Source organism: Cervus elaphus, chromosome 27, assembly GCF_910594005.1.
Source record: "Cervus elaphus chromosome 27, mCerEla1.1, whole genome shotgun sequence".
In the NCBI taxonomy this organism is placed as follows: Eukaryota; Metazoa; Chordata; class Mammalia; order Artiodactyla; family Cervidae; genus Cervus; species Cervus elaphus.
The window spans coordinates 9096026-9117368 of record NC_057841.1 but is presented as its reverse complement, the minus strand read 5'-3'; the positions used below and the strand labels follow the sequence as shown (position 1 = coordinate 9117368).

The 21343-nt window shown below is 53.1% G+C and overlaps 1 protein-coding gene across 1 annotated transcript; it reads right to left on the bottom strand.

The window, feature by feature from the left end:
* Positions 1-1988: 1988 nt before the first annotated feature.
* DIPK1C (divergent protein kinase domain 1C) lies at positions 1989-19772 on the bottom strand. The gene is made up of 4 exons (XM_043889673.1): positions 19537-19772; positions 9590-10261; positions 6257-6421; positions 1989-2620 (listed from the first exon to the last, which is right to left on the bottom strand). The coding sequence occupies exons 1-4, from the start codon at positions 19738-19740 to the stop codon at positions 2318-2320; spliced, it is 1344 nt and encodes a 447-aa protein (XP_043745608.1). The 5' UTR covers positions 19741-19772; the 3' UTR covers positions 1989-2317.
* Between the last annotated feature and the right edge of the window lie 1571 nt (positions 19773-21343).

Sequence of the window (21343 nt, the reverse complement as noted above, 5' to 3'; positions counted from 1 at the left end):
CACATATTTTAGAGAGGAACGTTTGCATCTGCGCATTAATTCTCTGGACTACTCAGCTCGTTCGATTCCCAAGGAACATTTACATCACATTTTGCAGGTGAGAAAACTGAAGCAGAGGCAATTGCCTCATCTAAAGTTACACAATTAGTTAGCATGAGAACCAGAACCTTAGCCCCAGGCTTCTGGTTCCAAGTTCAGGAGCCTTCCAATAAGCGCATATTTACTATCATTCAAACGCCAGGTCAATCTGTAAGTTCTGACATACAGCAGTAAAATAAAACTGGGACCAAAGACAGAAAATAATTTAAGTGGTTAAGAGAAAATTCACCCTTCTTGTGAAAAGGTATCCAGATGACAAGCTGCTTTGGAACAACATAAAAATGAAGAGCGGAGTGTTTCTCAAGGTGCTTTTCTCCAGAAAGTTCTCTGAATGTGCTGTGTTTCCTTGTTCTCCAGAAATGTGCTGACCAACCACCTGGCAGTCGCCAAGGCAGCTGTAATTTCCAGTAAGTATATCCCTTTCCATAAACGGGGGCTTCCCTAATGGCTCAGTTGGTACAGAATCCGCCTGCAATGCAGGAGACCCCGGTTCGATTCCTGGGTCGGGACGATCCCCTGGAGAAGGGATAGGCTACCCACTCCAGTATTCTTGGGTTTCCCTTGTGGCTCAGCTGGTAGAGAATCTGCCTGCAATGCAGGAGACCTGGATTCAATCCCTGGGTTGGGAAGATCCCCTGGAGATCCCCCACTCCAGTATTCTGGCCTGGAGAAGTCCATGGGGTCACAAAGAGTCGGACACGGCTGAGCCACTTTCACTTTTCATAAATGATTCAGTAAATGCTCTACTTGTGTACTTTTTGCGTTAATACATTGTGAAAGTTGGGATTGACCATCTGTCCCAACTCTTGCTTGATAAGGATGGTGCATACCATTCTTCTCCTCTCCAGTCTCTGTTGGAGAGAACAAAGGGCAAAGCAGCTGTGCGTGCCAATTCACTCAGTTTCTGCCTCTGTTGTGACCCCATGGACGGCAGCCCACAATCCCTCTGTCCATGGGATTCTCCAGGCAAGAATACCGGAGTGGACTGCCATGCCCTCCTCCAGGGGACCTCCCCGACCCAGGGATCCAATCTGCATCTCTTATGTCTCCTGCATTAGCAGGCAGATTCTTTACCTCTAGTGACACTGGGAAGCCCACAAAGAAGTCAAGTCAGCCCAAATGTTCCAACTTAGTTTCTTTTTCCAAAACACTTTTATGGGAGTATGGGGCTTCCCTGGTGGGTCAGTGGTAAAGAATCCACCTGCCAATACAGGAGACACGGGTTCGATCCCTGGGTCGGGAAGATCCCCTGGCTACCCGCTCCAGTATTCTCGCCTGCAAAATCCCATTGACAGAGAAGCCTGGCTGGTTACAGTCCACAGGGTCACAAAAGAGTCAACATGACTTAGCAACTAAACAACAATGATCTTTTTTAAAACTTCAAATTAATTAGTCTTCTATTTGTAAATCTTCAACAGAATCCCTTATCCTCTCTTGGCGTCTTTCTGGATCAATCTTCAGGGTGGTTGTTTGCTGAGCTCTCATGGTCCCCATACGTGGAGCATCCTGGGAGTCCCCTGTCTCCCCAGGATGGACAGACGTCTGGCCTGGCTTCAGCTGCCCACCCAGGGAGAGACTGGCATGCGGTTCCTCCCATTTGGTCTCTTGCAGCAGAGCACAGTGGTCGGGAGCCCACCAGAAGCAATTCTGCCCACAGATGCAGGATGTTAGGTCTGCGGCCTGGTCTCCACTGGAGCGGCAGAGACGGCGGGCACCCACCACCTGGCCCTCCCGCCCCCGAGCACACCGAGCCTGCAGGCCCTGCTCTGAGGGAGGACGGACTGAGATAAGAGGTGCTCCCGATTTTACAATCCAGGAAAGCCATGCATTTCTCACAATGAAAAGTACAATAAACTGTGCTTCCACACGCTCAGAGTACAGACTACAGCTCCCAGACTTGTGTTTTTTAATGTTTTCAATTCCTTCAATGCTTTCAATCAAACAAAGGTGATTCTGCTCGGGAGGCCCTAAGCTCCAGGACCCGCCAGAGACAGTGCCTTCCCCACCCGGAGGAGCACACGCCCCAGGCACTCACCTGCTCACACACATCCACACACCTGCACAGCTCTCACGGCCATGTGCCCATGCACACTTGCACACCCTTGTGCTCATGCATGCGCACACCCTGTGCACGCTGTTGCACTGGGAGTCTGCAGGGCCCCATGGACACTCCTGCTCCCGCACAGGGGAGACCCTGGCGCCAGACCCGTCCCTCGCGTCACTCAAGGGGGTGATGGCCAAGGCCGCCTGGGGCCTTCCGAGCAGCGCCCGGGGTCCCACGGTGAGTGTCCCCGCGCGGACGGCTCCTCGCCCAGGGGTGCAGCTCCTCGCCGTCCTGCAGCTCCCGCAGCGCGGCCTGGAGCAGGCTTCGCAGCCTCCCGAGCATGCGGGGCATGCCCTGGGCACTGGGGGCCGCACATTCCTGCACCGCTGCCTGCAGCTGCCCCCGCAGCGGGCCTGACATCGCGGAGCTGCCACGGGGCGAGGAGAACCAGTGGCGGAAGATCTTGTCACAGACCACCTGGGGGAGAGGGGGACGGTCAGCTCAGGGCATGGGGGGGTTGCCTCCAGCACCTGTCCCTCCCCAGGGACCTCTCCCAGAACCCCACCCACTCAGCAACACTGGAGACTAGAAGGCTGCCCCACAGGGGCAGAGATGTCAAGGGGAAAGCTCCAGGTGATGCTCAGAGACCATGGAGGAGCTTGCAGCAGGAAGTCACAGCCGGGAACCGCCGTGTAAGGAGTAGGCCCCAGGCGGCCCTAGGCTGCCAGCCCTACAATCACAGGCCTCGCTTTTTCATTCAAGGTTGGTCACAGTGACAGTCATCACCACTGGCAGGTGGTCCCCAAGGCCACGGGACACGCTGGTGACAAGGGGTATGTGAATGTGATAGCACTTTCCGGCTCCCTGAGAAAAAGGTATATTGGAAGGGAGAGGCTCCTTCTTTTAAGGAGCCTTTGTGTGCTGTGCTGTGCTTAGTCACTCGGTCATGTCCGGACTCTTTTCCACCCCTTGGGCTGTAGCCTGTCAGGCTCCTCAGTCCGTGGGATTCTCCAGGCAAGAATACTGGAGTAGGTTGCCATGCCCTCTTCCAGGGGATCTTCCCAGCCCAGGGATCAAACCCAGGTTTCCCACATTGAAAGCAGATTCTCTACCAGCTGAGCCACCAGGGAAGCCCATGAATACTGGAGTGGGTAGCCTATCCCTTCTCTAGGGGATCGTCCCAATCCAGGAAGCCCAAGGAGCCTTTAAGATGCTTTATTTTAGGAGAAGTAAAAATGAAGCCTCTCTCTCACAGTCTTTAATTCTCCTTGGGTATGAAATTTACGAGGCTGAAGATCTCTTTAAATTCTCAATTTAAGCATTCTGTTCTGCTGTTTTACAGCCTTCCTGATTTTCTCACTGTTGGATGGAGCACAATTCATACATAATTAATATTCTGCTCTATTTTTCTACATCACACTTTATATTGGACTCATTTAACAAATGCCTCAATTTTATAGATCTATTGTTTCATGGGAGACAAATAATTTTGACTTTCATTTCCTAATCCCTGCAAGGATGAGGATTCTATTTAAAAACAAGTGATCTTATTTCTCTTTTGAATTGATAATGCATTTTCAGGTGCAAACATTGAAAATGTTCCCCCAAATAGGCTTTAACCTTAAGCTCCATCCAACTCCTAAAAACCAGACACTCAGCTCTTAGCTCAGAGAGGCACCCACTCCCTTGAATGTCCTTCTGGAGAGTTGTTTTTTCATGCATTTCCTTTTTCTTTTACTTTACATGGATGGGAGTATATTACACACACTGTTCTATAGCTTTCATTTAACCAAATATCAGAGAGACTCTCCAAATCACTATAAAGCTATTCCATTTGTTTTAATGACTGTACCTCAAATGCGTATCATAATTTATTTAGCTTGTTCTCTACTGATGCAAATTTAGGTTGCTCACTAACTTTTGCTATTATGAAAAATGCATATCTTGCAGATATGTCATTTTCATTTTGAACATGACTAAACTTCTGGAAATGAAATTTCTGGGCCAAAGGGTATGCACATTTTTGTTCTGATAGATATTACCAGATTGACCCCATAAAAGTTGTACCAAGTTACACTCTCACAGCAATGTACACGAAGAACACCCTCAACAATGTGTGTTGACTTTCATTTTTGTCCATTGAAAAATGATCTGATTTGTATCACTCTTCTGATCAGTCAGGTTGAAAGTATTTGTTCTTCCTTTCCAGTGACCGGTCAAATTGATAGACTTTGCCCACACTTCTGTTAGGTTGTTGGCCTTTCCATATTGATTTGTAAATGCTCCTTATCTATTAAGGACACTTGCCCCTTGCTTAGGTTGGTTTCCTTCGGAGCAGACTGTAAGACGGAGGTTCGCATGCAGGGATTTATTGAGGGGTGTTCTCAGAAACCATCTTTCCATGGAACTGAGGGAGAAGGTGAACTTCTGGTGGTGGGATGCCCTATAGAGCTGTTCCTTATACAGGTTAAGGGGGCTGGGTTTTGCATCTCCCCCTGCCCCCTCTGACCAGTCACTAGACTGATCCTGGGATGTGGGGTAACCACAGTGGAGAATGTCTGGTGGGCCAAGGATGATCCTGGGGGACACTGAATCTCAGCAGCTGGGGGTAAAGGCCACCTCTGTCCTCTAGCCTCATCTGTGAGAGCAGCTGCAGACAGTTTGCCAGTTTTCTCATTTAACTTTTAAATATACTCAAATTTTTTGTAATTTTGTTTTGCTTTTGCCAAAGGGATTTTTTAAGATGGTTAAATGTGTCAGTTTTTCCTCTTATAGCCTCTGAGCTTTGTTCTGTGCTTCGAAAGGCCTTACAAACTCTAGGGTATCTTCAATTCTCCTAGTTTTTTCTGGAATATTTAGGATCTCATTTTCTAGGTGTAAGTATCTGAGCCATCCGGAATTTAGTTTGACCTAAAAAAGTGCTCATTGTGTGTGCATGTGTGTGTGTGTGTGTAGATATAGAAATTGGGCCCAGAGAGAACAGACACCCCCATGCTTGTGGGGGACCCAGTAATGGCCATGATGGGGGCACCATCCATTAGCCCCCTGGGATCACTTGGCCCACAGCCCCTCCCCCAGGTAGACAAAGAATGAACGATCCCCACCCCCATCCCTGCCCTCACTGGGCGCGCAGAGCCCTGGTGGTAGGGAGAGGGCGACGGCCTCCAGGTGCGTCAGCAGGAGCCATGGTGAGGGGGCAGAGGGCCCAAGGAGACAAGGGCCCTCCCTCGGAGAGGACAGGGCTCCCCACAGAGTACAGGGCTCCCCCCACAGAGGACAGGGTTCCCTCCCCCAGAGAGGACAGGGCTCCCCCCACAGAGGACAGGGCCCCCTCCCCCACAGAGGACAGGGCCCCCTCCCCCACAGAGGACAGGGTTCCCCCACAGAGGACAGGGTTCCCTCCCCCACAGAGGACAGGGTTCCCTCCCCCACAGAGGACAGGGCCCCCTCCCCCACAGAGGACAGGGCCCCCTCCCCCACAGAGGACAGGGTTCCCCCACAGAGGACAGGGTTCCCCCACAGAGGACAGGGTTCCCTCCCCCAGAGAGGACAGGGTTCCCTCCCCCACAGAGGACAGGGTCCCCTCCCCGACAGAGGACAGGGTTCCCCCACAGAGGACAGGGTTCCCTCCCCCAGAGAGGACAGGGCCCCCTCCCCCAGAGAGGACAGGGCTCCCCCTAGAGAGGACAGGGCTCCCCCGACAGAGGACAGGGTTCCCTCCCCCAGAGGACAGGGTTCCCTCCCCCAGAGAGGACAGGGTTCCCCCACAGAGGACAGGGTTCCCTCCCCCAGAGAGGACAGGGTTCCCTCCCCCGCAGAGGACAGGGCCCCCTCCCCCACAGAGGACAGGGCCCCCTCCCCCACAGAGGACAGGGTTCCCCCACAGAGGACAGGGTTCCCTCCCCCAGAGAGGACAGGGCCCCCTCTCCCACAGAGGAGACAGGCCCCCAGAGAGGACAGGCCCCCAGAGAGGACAGGCTCTCCCCAGAGAGGACAGGGTCCCGGAGAGGACAGGGCCTCCCAGAGAGGACAGGATCCCCCAGAGAGGACAGGGTCCCCCAAAGAGGACAGGCCCCCGGAGAGGACGGCCCCCGGAGAGGACGGCCCGCTCACCTGCAGGTTGCTGTTGGCTCTCTGGGCCCCGCACCTGTGCACTCTCAGATCACACTTCGAAAAACAATCAAAGAAATTGCAGTCTTCATCCCGCGTGCAGTTTTGCTCGAGAATTTCCCTCATTTTAGGTTCGAAAAAAGCCATGTCCACATCAATAGCCACCACCTACGATAGAAACAGCACGCAGCTCTCAGGAGGACGGGGCACAGGACTCCGGCCGCGGCGAGGAGGGCCGGGCCGGGCCGGGCCAGGGACACAGACCTGGCTGCACGGCTTTAACTGCAAGAGGACCGCTCTGGTCACCGGGGGTCGGGAACGTGCAACCAGGATCGCTCTTCACCGTTGAATGTTTTCTCAGATTTTAACGGTGAATCTCTGAAACTTCTTACAAATGAACTGATGCCCCCTCCACTGCTTTACCACTTGGCTTCTGACATTCAAGGCTCAGGAATATAAAAGCTATGAGACACAGGTCATTTATTCCTATGAATATAAGCAACAAAAGAAAACTACATTCAAGGGGCAGGGTGAGGGTGTGATGGGGAGAATGAGGTGGGCAACGCGTACCTCGTCTATTTATGGCCTGTTCCTTGAGCTGACTGGTTTCCAACTGACAGGGGCAAGTGGCAGGGCCAAAGTTGTCGAATTAGGATCAATACTTATGGACCCAGATGCAACAGCATCAAAAACTAAGTCCCACTATCAGCATGAAAATGTGATGACCCCCTGGAATTTCAGATTTGTCTTCCTGGCTTCAGCCCAAACAGGCTTCAAAACCAGAAAGAAAGAAGAGCGTCTAAATTATGCAGATTTTCCTCCACCACCTGAATTAGGGGGAAAAAAAAAAGATGAGCTCAAACCTGAGAAAACCTGGACTCTGCCCAAATCAGGTAATGTATAGCTTCAAGGTATTAAAGAGCTGTTAGGAGACTGGATGAGTTTGACGGAGTCTGCGGCATTTCACAAGCCTTCACAGGTCAGCCTCAACACACCAGCTTTCTCTTTGGTAGCATCTCAAAAAAGGGTTCATTTTCTCCTCAAATCTATGCAAAGTCAGGAGGCACATTCCCAGCTGCTTGTTTCTCTTCTTTCTTCACAATTGATGCCAGAAGGCAGTAAAGTTTTGTGGGGATTATTCAGTAAAACACAGGAGGGAAAATAATTTATTTCAAGATATGTGGAGAAAAAGGGAAAAAATGAACAGGGAACTTTTCCCTATTTGAGAGCTTTGCCTAATTACTAATTCAGGGACTGCAAACAGAAATTATCATTTTAATTGATTTTCTCTATCTCTATTTAGCCAAAAGAATAGCTCATTTCATTATTTATCCTGGTTAACACACTAAAAATACATCAGTGGTGGTTTAGTCACTAAGTCGTGTCCAACTCTGCAACCTCATGGACTGCATCCCTCTAGGCTCCTCTGTCCATGGAAGTCTGCAGGCAAGAGTACTAGAGTGGGATGTCACTTCCTTCTCCAGGAGATCTGCCTGACCCAGGGACCGAACCCAGGTGTCCTGCATTGCAGGCAGATTCTTTACCAATAATGAGTCTACCGTCTTTCATAATTTATTTTTGGAGCTGCGAGACCCTTCTCTTCTTTTGATAATCCCTGGTCATCTCTCCAGCTTCCTCCAGGACCTTCCAGCTCTGATTGTTCCCTTCTCATCTCCCAACAAGAGCCAGATTTATTTTTTAATTTTTAGTATAGTCTGTAGAATGGATTATAGCTACTGGAAGCATAACTCTATGCACCTACAATAAGAACAGTAACAAAATGAGCAGAAAAACCTGCACAAGGCTTCTTAGATCACATCAGAATGAATTGTAAAGTTCTTCCTGCACAAAATTACCTAACTTGCATCATCATCAGACTCCATCCTAGCTTCAGACTGGAAAGGACTGGTGAGAATTATTTCCTTCTCTACTTAAGACTGTGCCTCTAGAGTAGGAAATCTGTTTGAAAAGTGTGCTTTCTGGTGGCATTTTGAGAACAAGAAGTAAAGAGGGGTTCCTAGTTCATTTGAAACCACTGAACAAATTTTCAAGACCTGCAAGGGAAGACCTGAAAAAAGTGAATGGCTGCGGGTCATCAACTCTCACAGGTTACCTGGGAGACATGCCCCCATCCACCTGGGCAACACTGCAACATGGCCCAAAGGGGGGCCCATCTGCTGGACCCCAAGCTCACTAGTTCTCACACTGAGTGCATCAGTAACTGCCTTGAGGGCTTGGCTTCCAAACTCAGATGGCCACATCCCACCACTGGGGTCTGAGTCCTCCTGCTGCTTCTGCACCTTGGTTAATTCTTCGCACACCAGCACCGCCTGGAGTCAGGGCGTCGCTGGTGGCTCAGCGGTGAAGAATCTGCCTGCCAATGCAGGAGACTCCGGTTCGATTCTTGGCTTGGGAAGATGCCCTGGAGGAGAGCATGGCAACCTACTCCACTATTCTTGCCTGGGAAATTCCGTGCACAGAGGAGCCTGGTGGGCTACAGTCCACGAGGTTGCGAAAGAGTCGGACAGGACTTAGTGACTAAACTGCACAGCCTGGAGTGGGACATAAAATTCACCTGCCACTCGAAGGCAACATGGAGGCTGACGTGTCCACTGAGGGACAAATCTTCTCGTGTAAAGCAGCAAAGATTCATCTGTTCCTCTAGAAGTCCTACCCAGCGAAGGGAACGGACTAGAACCTCTCCAGAAGAAAGAACTAGAGACGTGGCCTGTGGTCATACAGTGTGGGCGGCTGGAAACCGGTGTCCCCGCCCCCTGGACCTTCGTACGGAAGCCCCCAAAGGCCGGCCTTCCCTCATCTCCTGAAACTGCAGTGGCTCAGTCGTCTCCGACTCTTTTGTGACCCCATGGACTGTAGCCCTCCAGGCTCCTCTGTCCATGGGATTTCCCAGGTGAGAACACTGGAGTGGGTTGCCATTTCCTTCTCCCAGGGATTTTTCCCACCCAGGGATGGAACCTGGGTCTCCCGCATTGTAGGTGGATCCTTCACCGTCTGAAGCCGGATAAGCCCGAAGGACAGAGCTAAGCTGCTTGGGAGGAACCAGGGCAGCAGTGGAGGAAGACCCACTGAGCCTCTGCTGTGACGGCTTGCCTTACCGTTCCCTTCCCGGGGTGCCAGGCGCCTTCCTCCTTTAAATACGCTCATTCCCACCCGCAAAGGTCCGGCGGGTCAGAGCTGTCCAGGCCAGAAGGCGGCATCACGCTGCAGGGTTTCCCGGGGGGCGGGGGAGGGGGGCTTCAGCTCCCTCTGGTCTAGGACCCCCGGACCGAAGTCCGCCCCCCGCGGGGTCCAGAGCCTCCCCAGGCCTCCCCTCACCGTGAAGTCGCTCCGGATGGCGAAGTTCTCGGGCTTGACGTCGCAGAGGTGCAGGCGGTAGGCGAAGTCATGGTCGAAGTGGCGGACCATGTCCAGGAAGCTGAGCGCCACGCCGCTGACCGCGCGCGCCTGGCCGCGGTGCCCGCCGTCCGGGCCGAGTGGGAAGAGGGCGCGGTGGCCGGGGCTGCCGGCCGCCAGGTGCTCCACGGCGTAGAAGTGGCCGCAGGAGCCCAGCACGGGCGGGGCGTGCGGGCTGCGGCCGCGGAGCAGGCTGAGCAGCACGAACTCCTCCTGCTGCAGCAGCGCCCACAGGCTGGCCAGCTGGCCCCGCCGCCGCGGGCCCCGCCGTGCCAGCCCCAGCCGGCCCAGGCCGCCCTCGGCCGGAGCCAGGCCCAGCGCGCTCCGGGCCTCCCCGGCCGCCAGCACCAGCAGCTCGGCCTCCGGCATGTCCTGACCGCCAGCCCCGGGCTGCCCGTCCAGGAGGCCGAGCGGCGGGAAGCTGGAGAAGGCCTCCTCCTTGGACTTGAGCACCACGGGCCGGCCGCGCCAGTCGGCTTGCAGCACCTTCTTGCCGCGCTCATAGTACAAGCAGCGCTGGTACCGCAGCTTCCCCGCCTCGCACAGGTCTTCGCACAGGTCTCCGCCCAGCGCGCCGCCCCGGTAGTCCTGGCACTGGAAGGAAGGGGCACAGGTCACCCCGCGGAGGCTGGGCCCCGCGCCAGGATGCTCCTGACAGTCCTGGAGAGAACCCTCGGGCATACGGACCACAGGGCTACTCGGGGCAGAGAAGAATTATGAAGTGAAAGGTTTGTGATAGAATCTCACGTTTGTTATTTTCTCCATCAGGCCCAGGACCAGGTCTTAGGAAGCAGGTGCCCCCCACGGACCCGCCCCCGCCCCATCCTTTCTGGAGCTGGGTGATGCTGGCAAAGGCCGTCTGCCTCTCGGCTAGGTGTCCTGGACCATCAGTGGAAGGACAGAGCAAGGCCAGTGGTTCCCCGTTCTTGGGTTCACGTTGGGTCAGTCACCTGGAGAGCTTTTAATAGCCCCCAGCCAAGAACAGCACAGCCAGCCCTGGAGAGCGACCCCAGGAACCACCCTTCAGGTGGGACGGCTCAACAGCGCCTGCGGCAGGAAGCAGGGCTTAGAACTGGCCTGGAAGCTGGCAGCATCAGCAGGCCTGCCAGGGAGGACGCGTGGTGAATCCTGCAAGCAGGTGGTGCTGGATTCCTGGTGGTGGTGAGGAAGGCACTCAGGAGCCCTCAGGAGGGGAGTTTCTCCTAAGCTTTGGGGCTCACAGGCCCTCCTGTGCTGTGGGGGGACTGGTGACCCCCAATCCCACCACACTGCAAACACCTCTCCTAAGAAGATGGTCCATCCAGGCCCTGCCCTTCAGACCTAGTAGAGGAGCCAGAGAAGCTGGTGTGAGACTGATTCAAAGGAGGACGTGTGACTCTGTTCTCTTTTTTTAAATCTTTTTCAGGAAACCTAAACCTATGGACCCACATTTTATGAGGGGTTGAGCATATTTTCTGAGCCCACCTGTTCCCCACAATGCATCTTCCTTCCACATGGGCAAAGGCGGGTCACATAGACTTGCTGGTCGTTCTGTGCTGCTTGGCTTTATTAACCCAAGTGGATTATAAACAGATCCTTCAAGTCAGATAATACGCCTCCAAAAATGCCTGGATATATGAATAATCCCAAAGTCCAAAAGACCCCGAAAACAAGTTTTTCATGACTCATTCACTCTCATGGAGTGTCAAACCCCACCCAGAAGATGAGGCTATCTATAGTCTGATTGTATTTGACCTGTGACTTTGCATATACTTTGATGCAGAATTATTAATTAATTGGATCTGTTTGATTCCTGGTATATCCTCATGTTCACCAGAAGATATAAATATATATACTGCATATTATCTAACACCCAAAACAGTGTGAATTCCAAAACAGGCCTGGCTGCAGAGCACTGGCCAAGGGATGGTGGATCTTTGTAAATACTCTCAGAGAACTGTTCAAAGCATATGACCAAAATGTTTATTAAAAAGCTATACTCCTGGTTCTTAAAACAAGTATCTGGATTTTAGGGACCCTTTCAGGCAGTACTGGACAACAGTCCAAAAGGCACAAGTCACGCTATCTGACCTGACCCCCTACTGAGGGCGCTCCTCAAGCTGATGCTCCTCTGCCCAGCATTAGATCTCCGAAGACTGTATTAGGTCTAGGTGGGGGTGTCACACTTGCCAGACTCAAAGGTACAAGTGGTGGAGTCCTGACCCTGGAGCTTGGGAACAACGCCACCCTGTTTGCCTGGAGCTGGTTTTTTGTCTTTGGAACACCAACAGCCGTAATGCAGCTGTATTCATAAACACCCACGAAACTGCTCTAAATATGCGTAATGCAGTGTTCATCTTGCAATTTAATGTAACACAACTTTGGTCAAATGCCTGCCTTTTACTCTTCATCCTGGTCCCTCTTTCCAGGTTTGGGGTCCTGAAAGGAGCAGCTGAGGATCAACACCCTGTGAATGGCAGACTTTCTCTGCTTGGAATCGCTTCCATATTTCGGTGCCTTGCAGGAAAGCACCCGCCCATTCCAGCTCCTCTGAGCCCTTTTAGGATAATCTTGGAAGGTGGGGATGGAGCTGCCCTGGTGGCTCAGCAGTAAAGAATCTGCCTGGGATGCCAAAGATGCAGGAGATGCGGGTCAATCTCTGGGTCAGAAAGACCCCCTGGAGGAGGGCATGGCAACCCACTCCAGTATTCTTGCCTGGAAAGTCCCATGGACAGAGGAGCCTTACAGGCTACAGTCCATGGGGTCACAAAGAGTTGGACACAACTGAAGTGACTGAGAATGCATGCAAAGTGGGGATGAAAAGTGGGGATGGAGAGTCTCAGGAGTAGAAAGACGTGAATGACAGAAATAATACAGGGTGTTCATGTTACTCAGTGCAGCTTCTTCCTACTTTATCTGGTGTTTACAGTTTCATACCTCTGTAATAAGCCTGATAAGAAAAGGCAGTATTTTTTTCTTCTCAATTGCCTTATAAGGCCCCCATCCCCTTTGAGTAGATCCAAAATGGTTTAATGCAATCCCATAGTCATCTTTAGGGTGTCATCAAAGTTGTAGTGTCATCAAATGTCCTTTTCTATGAGGGAGAGAGCAGAACTGTGAAAAAGAAAGAAAAGTGGGTGATAGAACCGAGATGGGCAGGAGGAGGTGGGTCCTGACCATCAGAATCCTGCAGGGGGGCGGGGCGGGGCAGGACATGGGGGAGGAGACACCCGTGGCCTGGCCCAGCCATGGCGCTGCAAGTGGAAGCCCGGAAGCTCAGGTGTGACCGCTGGGGCCTTCACTCTCTGCATGTGGAACCGTGAACAAAATTGTCACTGCCCGTGAGAGATACCTGTGGTGGGGCGTGGCCGTGGGCAAGCTGCTTCGGCCGCCCCTGGCCACCCCCCAGTTAGCAGTGCTGTGTATGAGCTGGGCCACGATCCGGTGACAGACCCGGGCTCGGGAGTCACAGCGAGGTGACTGCCTCCAGGACTCCCAAATGACAGCAGGGTGAAGTGCTAAAGGAAGGTGGTCAGGCTCGGCTCTGGGGCAGAGCAGGTTTGCCTCCCAGCTGCACCTGGGGCTGGCGTGTGGCTCGTTTCCAAGTCTGTAACGTGGGAGGATGACGCTGTGTCATGGGAGACCTGTGAAGGTCAACCAAGGTCACGGGTGCAGAAGCCCTGGCAGTTTGCATGAGTGTTGTGATAGCTCCCGCCTGCCCTTTCTGGCCCTGGTCATTAGAAGGCAGGGGACCGGGGATGCGTCTTTCTGGGGAGACACACCTGAGCCCAGTGTTGAAAGGTGAGCTGCAAGTCTGCCTAGCGCATGAGGAGGGAGAGTTCGGGGAAGCACCTGCACAGGGACCCAGACGTGCAAAGTCGCTCGTGTGTTCGGAGGACCAGACAGTTCAGGGGAGTGGAGGGCAAGGTTAGAGCAAGTGAGAGTTTTGTGTCCTGCCAAAAGGCCACAGCTGACAAAATGCCTCCCCCCTGCCAGAGTCAACTCCACCTTGCCCAGGAGGCCGCCTCACCTGCCCCTGGGAGTCCTTGCCCCCACTCCGCCTGGGGTTCCATCCAGTAAGCCCCCTCCCCGAGTCTCTGTGCCATCCCCGCCCCACTGGCTCCCCACAGCACTGTGTTTTCGACAAAACTGTACCACGTCCATGAAGTCAAATTCAAATAGAATCTATATGAGATTCACCCCTGCACATTTAGAAGGCAATTCCACACAAGGGTTGCAGGAAATGTGGCATGTAGTCTACCAGTGATGATGGCATCACCAACTCAAAGGACATGAGTTTGAGCAAACTCTGGGAGATGGTGATGGACAGGGAGGCCTGGTGTGCTGCAGTCCATGGGGTGGCAGAGAGTCGAATGTGACTGAGTGGCTGAACAATGATAACAGCTACTGATTTCAGGAGGGGAACATTAATTTTGGCTGTTTTTCTGAAGATCAGCACGTTGAGGTGTAAGCCTGCCTCCCAGATGCCTGGGGGATGCTCTGAATCAGGAAGGGAAGAGGCTGGGCGGGGTGCCTAGAACCCTGCCTGGTCCGCCGGCTACTAGAGGTGATGAACTGGGTTTCTCCCTCATTTGTCGTAGGAGAGAGTCTACACTAAAGCAAGGTGTCCACGAAGTAGTACAGAGCTACTCTGTGCCTTCCTCCTTTATGATGAGGTACTTTTGGCACATCAGTCCCTGCTCTTCAGAAGCAGAACGTAAGATTCATCTCTTCTGTGGCCCATGTGGTTACCAGTGTTCAGCGAGTCTATAGCATCAGGATGCGTGCCTGTGCTTACTAAACCCAGAGAAAGACAGCTTAGCACTTAAAAAAACAGTAAACTTACAGATTACAAGTTTACAGGCTAACTAAAAACGATCATCATGTTAGAGACAAGAGAAATTATTTTCTTAGCAGCATGCCCTACTGAGATAGCTAATTTTTTAACTCAATAGAAGTACTTTATATACTTTAACTCTATTTAAAAAAAAAAATCACTTTCCTCTGACTAGATGAAGGCCCTAAGAACCAGCTTGAACAGGTACACTTCTGTACCCAAATGTGCGTGCACACAAAATCTGCAGGTATCAGATTTTAAGATAAGCTGGGAAAAAAACAAGTTAATAAAGTCTCATTGTAGTTAACTGGCATTTTTTTTTAATTAATGAAACAGTGAATTTGTATTTCTTATAGTCTTAGTCACTCAGTCGTGTCCAACTCTTTGTGGCCCTGTGGACTGTAGCCTGCCAGGCTCCTCTGTTCATGGAATTTTCCAGGTAAGAATACTGGAGAGGGTAGCCATTCCCTTCTCCAGGGGATCTTCCTGACCCAGGATCAAACCTGGGTTTCCTAGGTTGCAGGCAGATTCTTTACCATCTGAGCCACCAGGGAAGCCCATATTTCTTATAGATTGTGTACAACTGTGAGAATGCATACTCTTAACAGCCCCGGTTCTTGTGGGAAGCGTTGTATTGGTGGTGGATAGTAGAAGCTCTCCAGCTTGTATCACGGTTCTCAGGCAAAAACAAAACCTGTCCTCTCTAGTCTGAGAAACTGGTGACAGAGAGAATTCTCAGAGGTCACGCCTAAGGGCTGGGTTTTCTTTTGTGTGTTTGCTTTCTTGTTTTTCAGGAGCATCAAGTTCCTATGTGGTTCGTAGCATTCGTCTCTCACAGTGGATTTCCCCAACGGAACGGTTATGCTGTGCAATTAGCCAGGCCACTCTGCAACCCTTCTTGACCCCTGACAGCTTAGAAGACAGACATTACAGACATGGCCAGAGTGCTCAGGGAAGCAGGCTCAGCCCCTGCGATATGATCTTTTTTGGTGAGTGCCCTGGATGCCGCAGTCCCGCTGGGCCAGGGTTTCTATCAGAGCAAAGACAGATAAGCCAGTCCTGTTGAAAAGAAAGCCCACATGCAGGCAACTAAATGAAAGTACATCAAGACCTAACTAGCCGAAAGGGACATAAAACCTTCTGAATAACAGAGTCTGTGGGAATCTTTCTGAGATGCTTTGAAAGTGACATGCTGCGGGAGGGTTGTTGTTGCTGCTTGGCCTCTAGGTAGCGTCCATCTCTTCTGCAACCCCATGGACTATAACCCACCAGGCTCCTCTGTGCATGGGATTCTCTAGGCAAGAATACTAGAGTGGGTTGCCATTCCCTTCTCCAGGGGATCTTCCCGACCCAGGGATCAAACCCAGCTCTCCAGCATTGCAGGCAGACTCTTTACCATGGAGCCGCTGGGGAAGCCCACGCCCAGCTGTTCCTTTGGGTTTTCAGCGCTGGGGAAGCCAGTGGCGTCACCGTGTCTCTACTATCAGAGTCACGTGCTGGCTCCACGGCACAGTCACTGTGTGATTCGGGACAAGTTACTCACCCCTCTGGGGCTCGATTTCACCATCTGTGAAATGGGGGAATAAAAGCACTTGGCTCCCAGGGGTTGAGATTAGACGGAATATTACATGTGAAAGGACTGAGCACAGGGCCCGCCCCCTGTGAGCATCCGCGGCTCCACAGCCCACATCCTCACCGCCCCAGGAAGTGCTCCGCCTGCAGAACCGGAACCCAGGCCTACCAATGGCCGGACCCAACGCTCCGGCCTAGCCTTCTGACACAGTTCCCTGGGAAAGCGGGGCTATAGAAACCTACAGAGATGTTTTGATTATGCGATGTGCTGAAAAGCCGCAGTAAAAAGGAGGGCTGCTGTCTGCCTAGAAAATTCCAAAGCTGGAGGACCCGAGATCAGCTCTGGAAGCACTCCAGTTGGCTCTTCAAAAACTCCCTCTTGAGAGTGGCGTGTGGGGGCCCCCTCCAGGGATGGGGTGTGGCTCAGGGGCACAAGCACCCAGGGGCCTCAGCTTCATTCACAGCCTCCAGCCTGCCGCAGGCCAGCAGCGTCACCTGCCCGGTCGGAGGGCCCAGGAACTGCTCAGAGGTTCACAAGGCCCTTGGCTCCGCCCCAGAAGAGGGGGCTCCGGCTGGCTCAGCTGCAGCCATTCCTTTGGTGTCCTGGGACTCGGAGTGAAAGCTGATGAGAGTCTGGAGGGCCGTGAGAAAAATAACAGCCAGTTTATTATGAAGGATAAAAGCCCGGCAGGGTGAATTGAAAGGGCTGGGGGAACCAAGAGACAGAGGCTCAATTCAGTCCTGGGAGAGCACGGTGCCACAATGCCCGCCTCTGCATGGCAGCCAGGGCCCGGCGGAGTCTACAACGTGGAGGGCAGGGTCCTGTTCAAACTCCTGCATCCTGGGCCAGAGGGAGCCCCGGTGCTCCGCTCCGCAAACCCAGGGTGGAGAGGGGACAGGGCAAGTCGGACCCTGAGAACAGCAGCCTCAGAGGGGCCCCTCCCAGTGAGCCCCCCTCAAATCAGGCCCCTGATTTGAGAGCAGGGCAGGTGAACTTTAATCAGACAGACAGACACACTACTTCAAGTTCTTTTGGCAGCTGGAAAGATTGCCAGCCTTCAGAGGCGGAGATGAGAGCTTGCTGCTGCAAGCCATGTGTTCATGACCTCCGGAGGAGAGGGTTTAATCCTGGGTCAGAGACAAGGCTTGACTACTTGGAGCTTTTTGTGTAGCCAAGTTTTACTAAAGTACAACAGAGATAGGGAAAGCTTCTGCTGTAGACATCAGAAGTGGACAGAGTGCCCCCTGCTAGTTTTTAGCAAGGCATTTTATGTCTGTTAGTGAGCTTTCAATCAGATAAAAGAAACACCTCAAAGCTGAAGGAGCTTCACCAGGCCCCTCTCCCACAATATGCATTTTTGAGATAGGATGGCACAACGCGTGTCATCCCTGGCCTTAAAACAATTGACATGAATAATGGTTTGTTGAGCCATTATCAGCCCAAAGTTTGAGAAAAGAAAAAGGTTAGTGTTAGGCAGAACGGATTTCTTCAACAGAGAAGGGAAAAAAACATCTGCCACTTGCAGTTTATTTCCTCCTACCGCTTGGGACCCTCTGGCCTTCCTACCTCTTACCCTCTCATTACGCATCTCTTCGGACTAAAAAAGACCCATCTGGCTGCCACGGGAAGTATACTGGTTCAGTCTCCAAACAGAATTGGTTTTAATTTATGAGCCGAAATGCTGGGAAAGTTAACAATTAGTAATTACTAAAGTTATAGTAGGCTATTTAATTTCCATTAGGCCTTCTCTCACTTAACCAAACATAAAGAAATGAAAAGAGTGTTTGCTTTTTATTTTAACCTAAAAAGACTGTTATATTGTTTTTGTAAATGAGTGTTCCATCCTGGCTAGACTATTAATTTTTTACTGTAATTAGTCAATCTGTCTCCCCAAAAAGGAGGGGGAAAAATCTTTACCAGTTAAGTGAATTTTTAGATGAGTTACTGAGAAAACTGATGAGCTCTTGCAACTTAAAGAAAACTTGATAGAATGCCAGTGTAAAGGTGAACAGATAATTTGATAGATGATAGATTATTGATAGGTAGGATGCAGGGAATCAGTGAGTATCTCACCTCTCACCGATGTGAGATGATCCATTCATGATGACACGTCAGGCTCAATCAGGGAAAATGATTCGGTTCAGCGTGCCCATTTCACCTCATTTCTTTAGTTTTTACAATTTCACTTTTAAAAAGCCATTTACTTCAGGACTTCCCAGGTGGTCCAGTGGCTAAGACGCTGCACTCCCGATGCAGGGGCCCTGGGTTTGATCCCTGGTCAGGGAACTAGATCCCACAAGCCTTCAACTAGGAGTTCACCTGCCAAGCAACTAAAGATCCTGCATAACAGGTGATTATGTCCTGAAATACAGCTGCTGCTGTTTTCTAAAAGAAAGAAAAACAGTCCTGCATGCTGCAACTAAGACCTGGAACAACCATAAATAAAATTTTTAAAATTACTTCAAAGCCTTATGCTGCCACGTTTTGAAATCCTGCAGTCCCCAAAGGCTCACACATATGTAAACAACTGGGCTGAAAGCTTCCCGTGCGTTTCTTGAAGATTTCTTAGAAAATAGATCCCTTTTCCCACCAGAACAGGTTACTGTTCTGGGAAGTGAATAATCAATCAATACAACAATAGTTGCCTGTTACCTTCACCTTTTTTGGCGTTCCTTCTAGGGATTCGTAGTTTTATCCAAGTCTCCTAATGCGCTTAATCTTCCTAACCAGAGAGACCAAGGAGGAGCCAACGTTTGGAATCAACCAAGAGCTCAACCGGGCCGGTGCGCTCTGCGGCCCGCCAGCGGGGGCGTTTCTTTCTCTCCCTAATTGAGGGTCTTGTCTAAGGGGCGCCCCCGCCCTCGCCTCTTAGCAGACGGCAGGCAGGACCCCAGCACCGAGGTCTACGGGGGTCCGAGCCGCCTGCCTCGCGCTCCGCTCGCCGGACCGCGCTCTGCCTTGGGTCCCGCGGACCGCGCAGGAGAGAGCCTTGGCTCTGCGGCGCGCGGAGGAAGGGGCCCCACTGGCCGTCTGCAGGGGGCTCGGCGAGGTGCAGCCCAGATCGGAATCACAGAACCGCAGCTGAGAGAGAGAACCGGGACCCCAGGGGCCGAGGCGTGGTCCCCGCCCGACCCAAGCGCCGCGGTCCGAGTCAAAAGGCTGGGAGCGGACCCATAAACTTTGCTTAGGAGCGGGTCTAGGGGCCGGCGGGAGAACAGTCGGACAGGAAAAGCATCTTTGGACAAAGGACCAGTTGGGCGACATGGGGGAAGACGTCCCCCCAGGCGCTCAGAGGACTCCCGGACAGAGTCCCGGGCTGGAGACCGGGTGGGACGCGTCGGGCATTCCACGCCCGGTGTCCGGACCCCCTCCCAGTGGATCCACGGCCGCGCCCGAGTCCCCGGCTCCCAGGACCCTCAGAGGGCGCCCCACCCCGGCCCCGGGGCGCGCGGCGCGGGGCAGTGCGGCCACAGCACCTACCAGCGCGGCCAGGATGCGCCGGCTCTTCTCGTCGCTGCAGCGCTCGGAGGGGACGCCCGGGTGCGCGCGGAGCAGCAGCGCGGCCGCCAGCACCCAGCCCGCGGTCCACGCGACGCAGGCCAACAGCGCGCGGCGCCCGCAGCGCCCGCCCAGCCCGCAGCGCCCGGGCCGGCCCCGCGCGCCCGCCGCCCGCGCCCGCGCCATGGCCCGCCCGCCGAGCCCGCCCCACGCCGCCTGCGCCCCACGCTCGCGTCCGGGCTCCGCGGCTCCACCGCCCGGCGGGGGAGGGGGCGCCGGGGAGAGGCAGCGCGAGGGGAGGGAGGGGAGGCCGCCGGGTGGCCGGCACCCGGCCGTCAGCGGGGTGGGTTGGGGTGGGGAGTCCTGCGGGCACAAGCCGCGCTGGCCGGAGCACCGGGGGGCCACGGGGTGTCCGCGCGCCCTGCTCTGCGCGCCGCACCCCGCCACCATTTCCACTTTTTTTCTTTGCACCTTTTCCCCAAGAAGACCGGTCCCTTCTTGAGCAGAATTCAGCCTCTCCCGAGTTTAGACTCCCGGCTCCTCTGTCCACACAACTGTAATTCAGACAGACGCTGGCCCCTTCTCCGGGCGACTGTTCTTTTTACGGATTCCCCCACCTCTTAGGTCCCTGGTTGCTGTAGCTGCACCCACTTTTACCTCTACTAGACTCCTCCGTCCCCTCTACTTGTGTCTCCTCCGAGCACTACCTGGGGTGAGGTTCCGAATCGGGAATCCAGGACAGTCTGCGAAGGTCGTGGAGACCCCCGCCCACCCTTCCCAGGCAGCTCCGGAATTCCACGGCCGACCCCCAAGGCTGCCCAGAACTCCAGGACCGCCTTTCCTGGGGTGAAAAACCACCGCACTCTCTAAACGATTCCCTTACCCAATCGAGAAGAAAGTGTTCCCCGATTGTGTCTCTAAGTCTGTGTGTATATGTATTTGCAGCGGCCTTTGGGGAGCAAGCTTCAACGTCCAGCGGCAGTGGTTTACATAGAATGGGCAGGAGCCCCTGGCCTACAGAACTGTCCTTGGTTCTTGCCAGCCCGCCCCTACCCAACCCCAGCTGCTCTGGGCTCCCTGAAAGCGTTTCTCCCCTAAAGAGACAGGGTCCTGGGCGGGTCATATGTCACAGCTGAAGGCCCGTGAAAGCCGGCCCGCCCCAGAAGTTCAACAAAAGCTTATTCACCGCCGGTTGTACAGGCAGCGCGTCCTGGTAGGTCAGACCCCACCTGACTGTGCTGCGCCTGAATTTTACCTATTCCCCACCCCACCCACAGCGAGGAGCTAAGAGAATTGTTTTCACCCTTATGTAGAAGCATCCTGTAATTACCCCTGAGAAACTGACTTCTTAATGTCGTCTGTTCTGCAACTCTCTGGTTTCACTCTGAGTTTCATGGCTCACTGGTGGAGTCTCCAGGAATTATGAAACATCCAATTAAATGTTCAGCCCTAAGGAACACTTTGGGTACACCACAACTATTCCATAATGCAATAGACACTTGGCATTTGGGTTCACTCCCCTGGTCGCGGTAGTGCCTGTTCTAGTTCCTTCTTGTTTTTGCCCAACTGTTTGTGACCCCATGGACTGTAGCCTGCCAGGCTCCTCTGTCCCTGGGACTTCCCAGGCAAAAATACTGGGGTGGGTTGCCATGCCCTTCTCCAGGGGATCTTCCCGACCCAGGGATCAAACCCACATCTCCTGCATTGGCAGGCAGATTCTTCACCACTGAGCCACCAGGGAAACCCACCCACCAGAAGAACCCCATGGGGATTTTTCTCTAGGCCACTG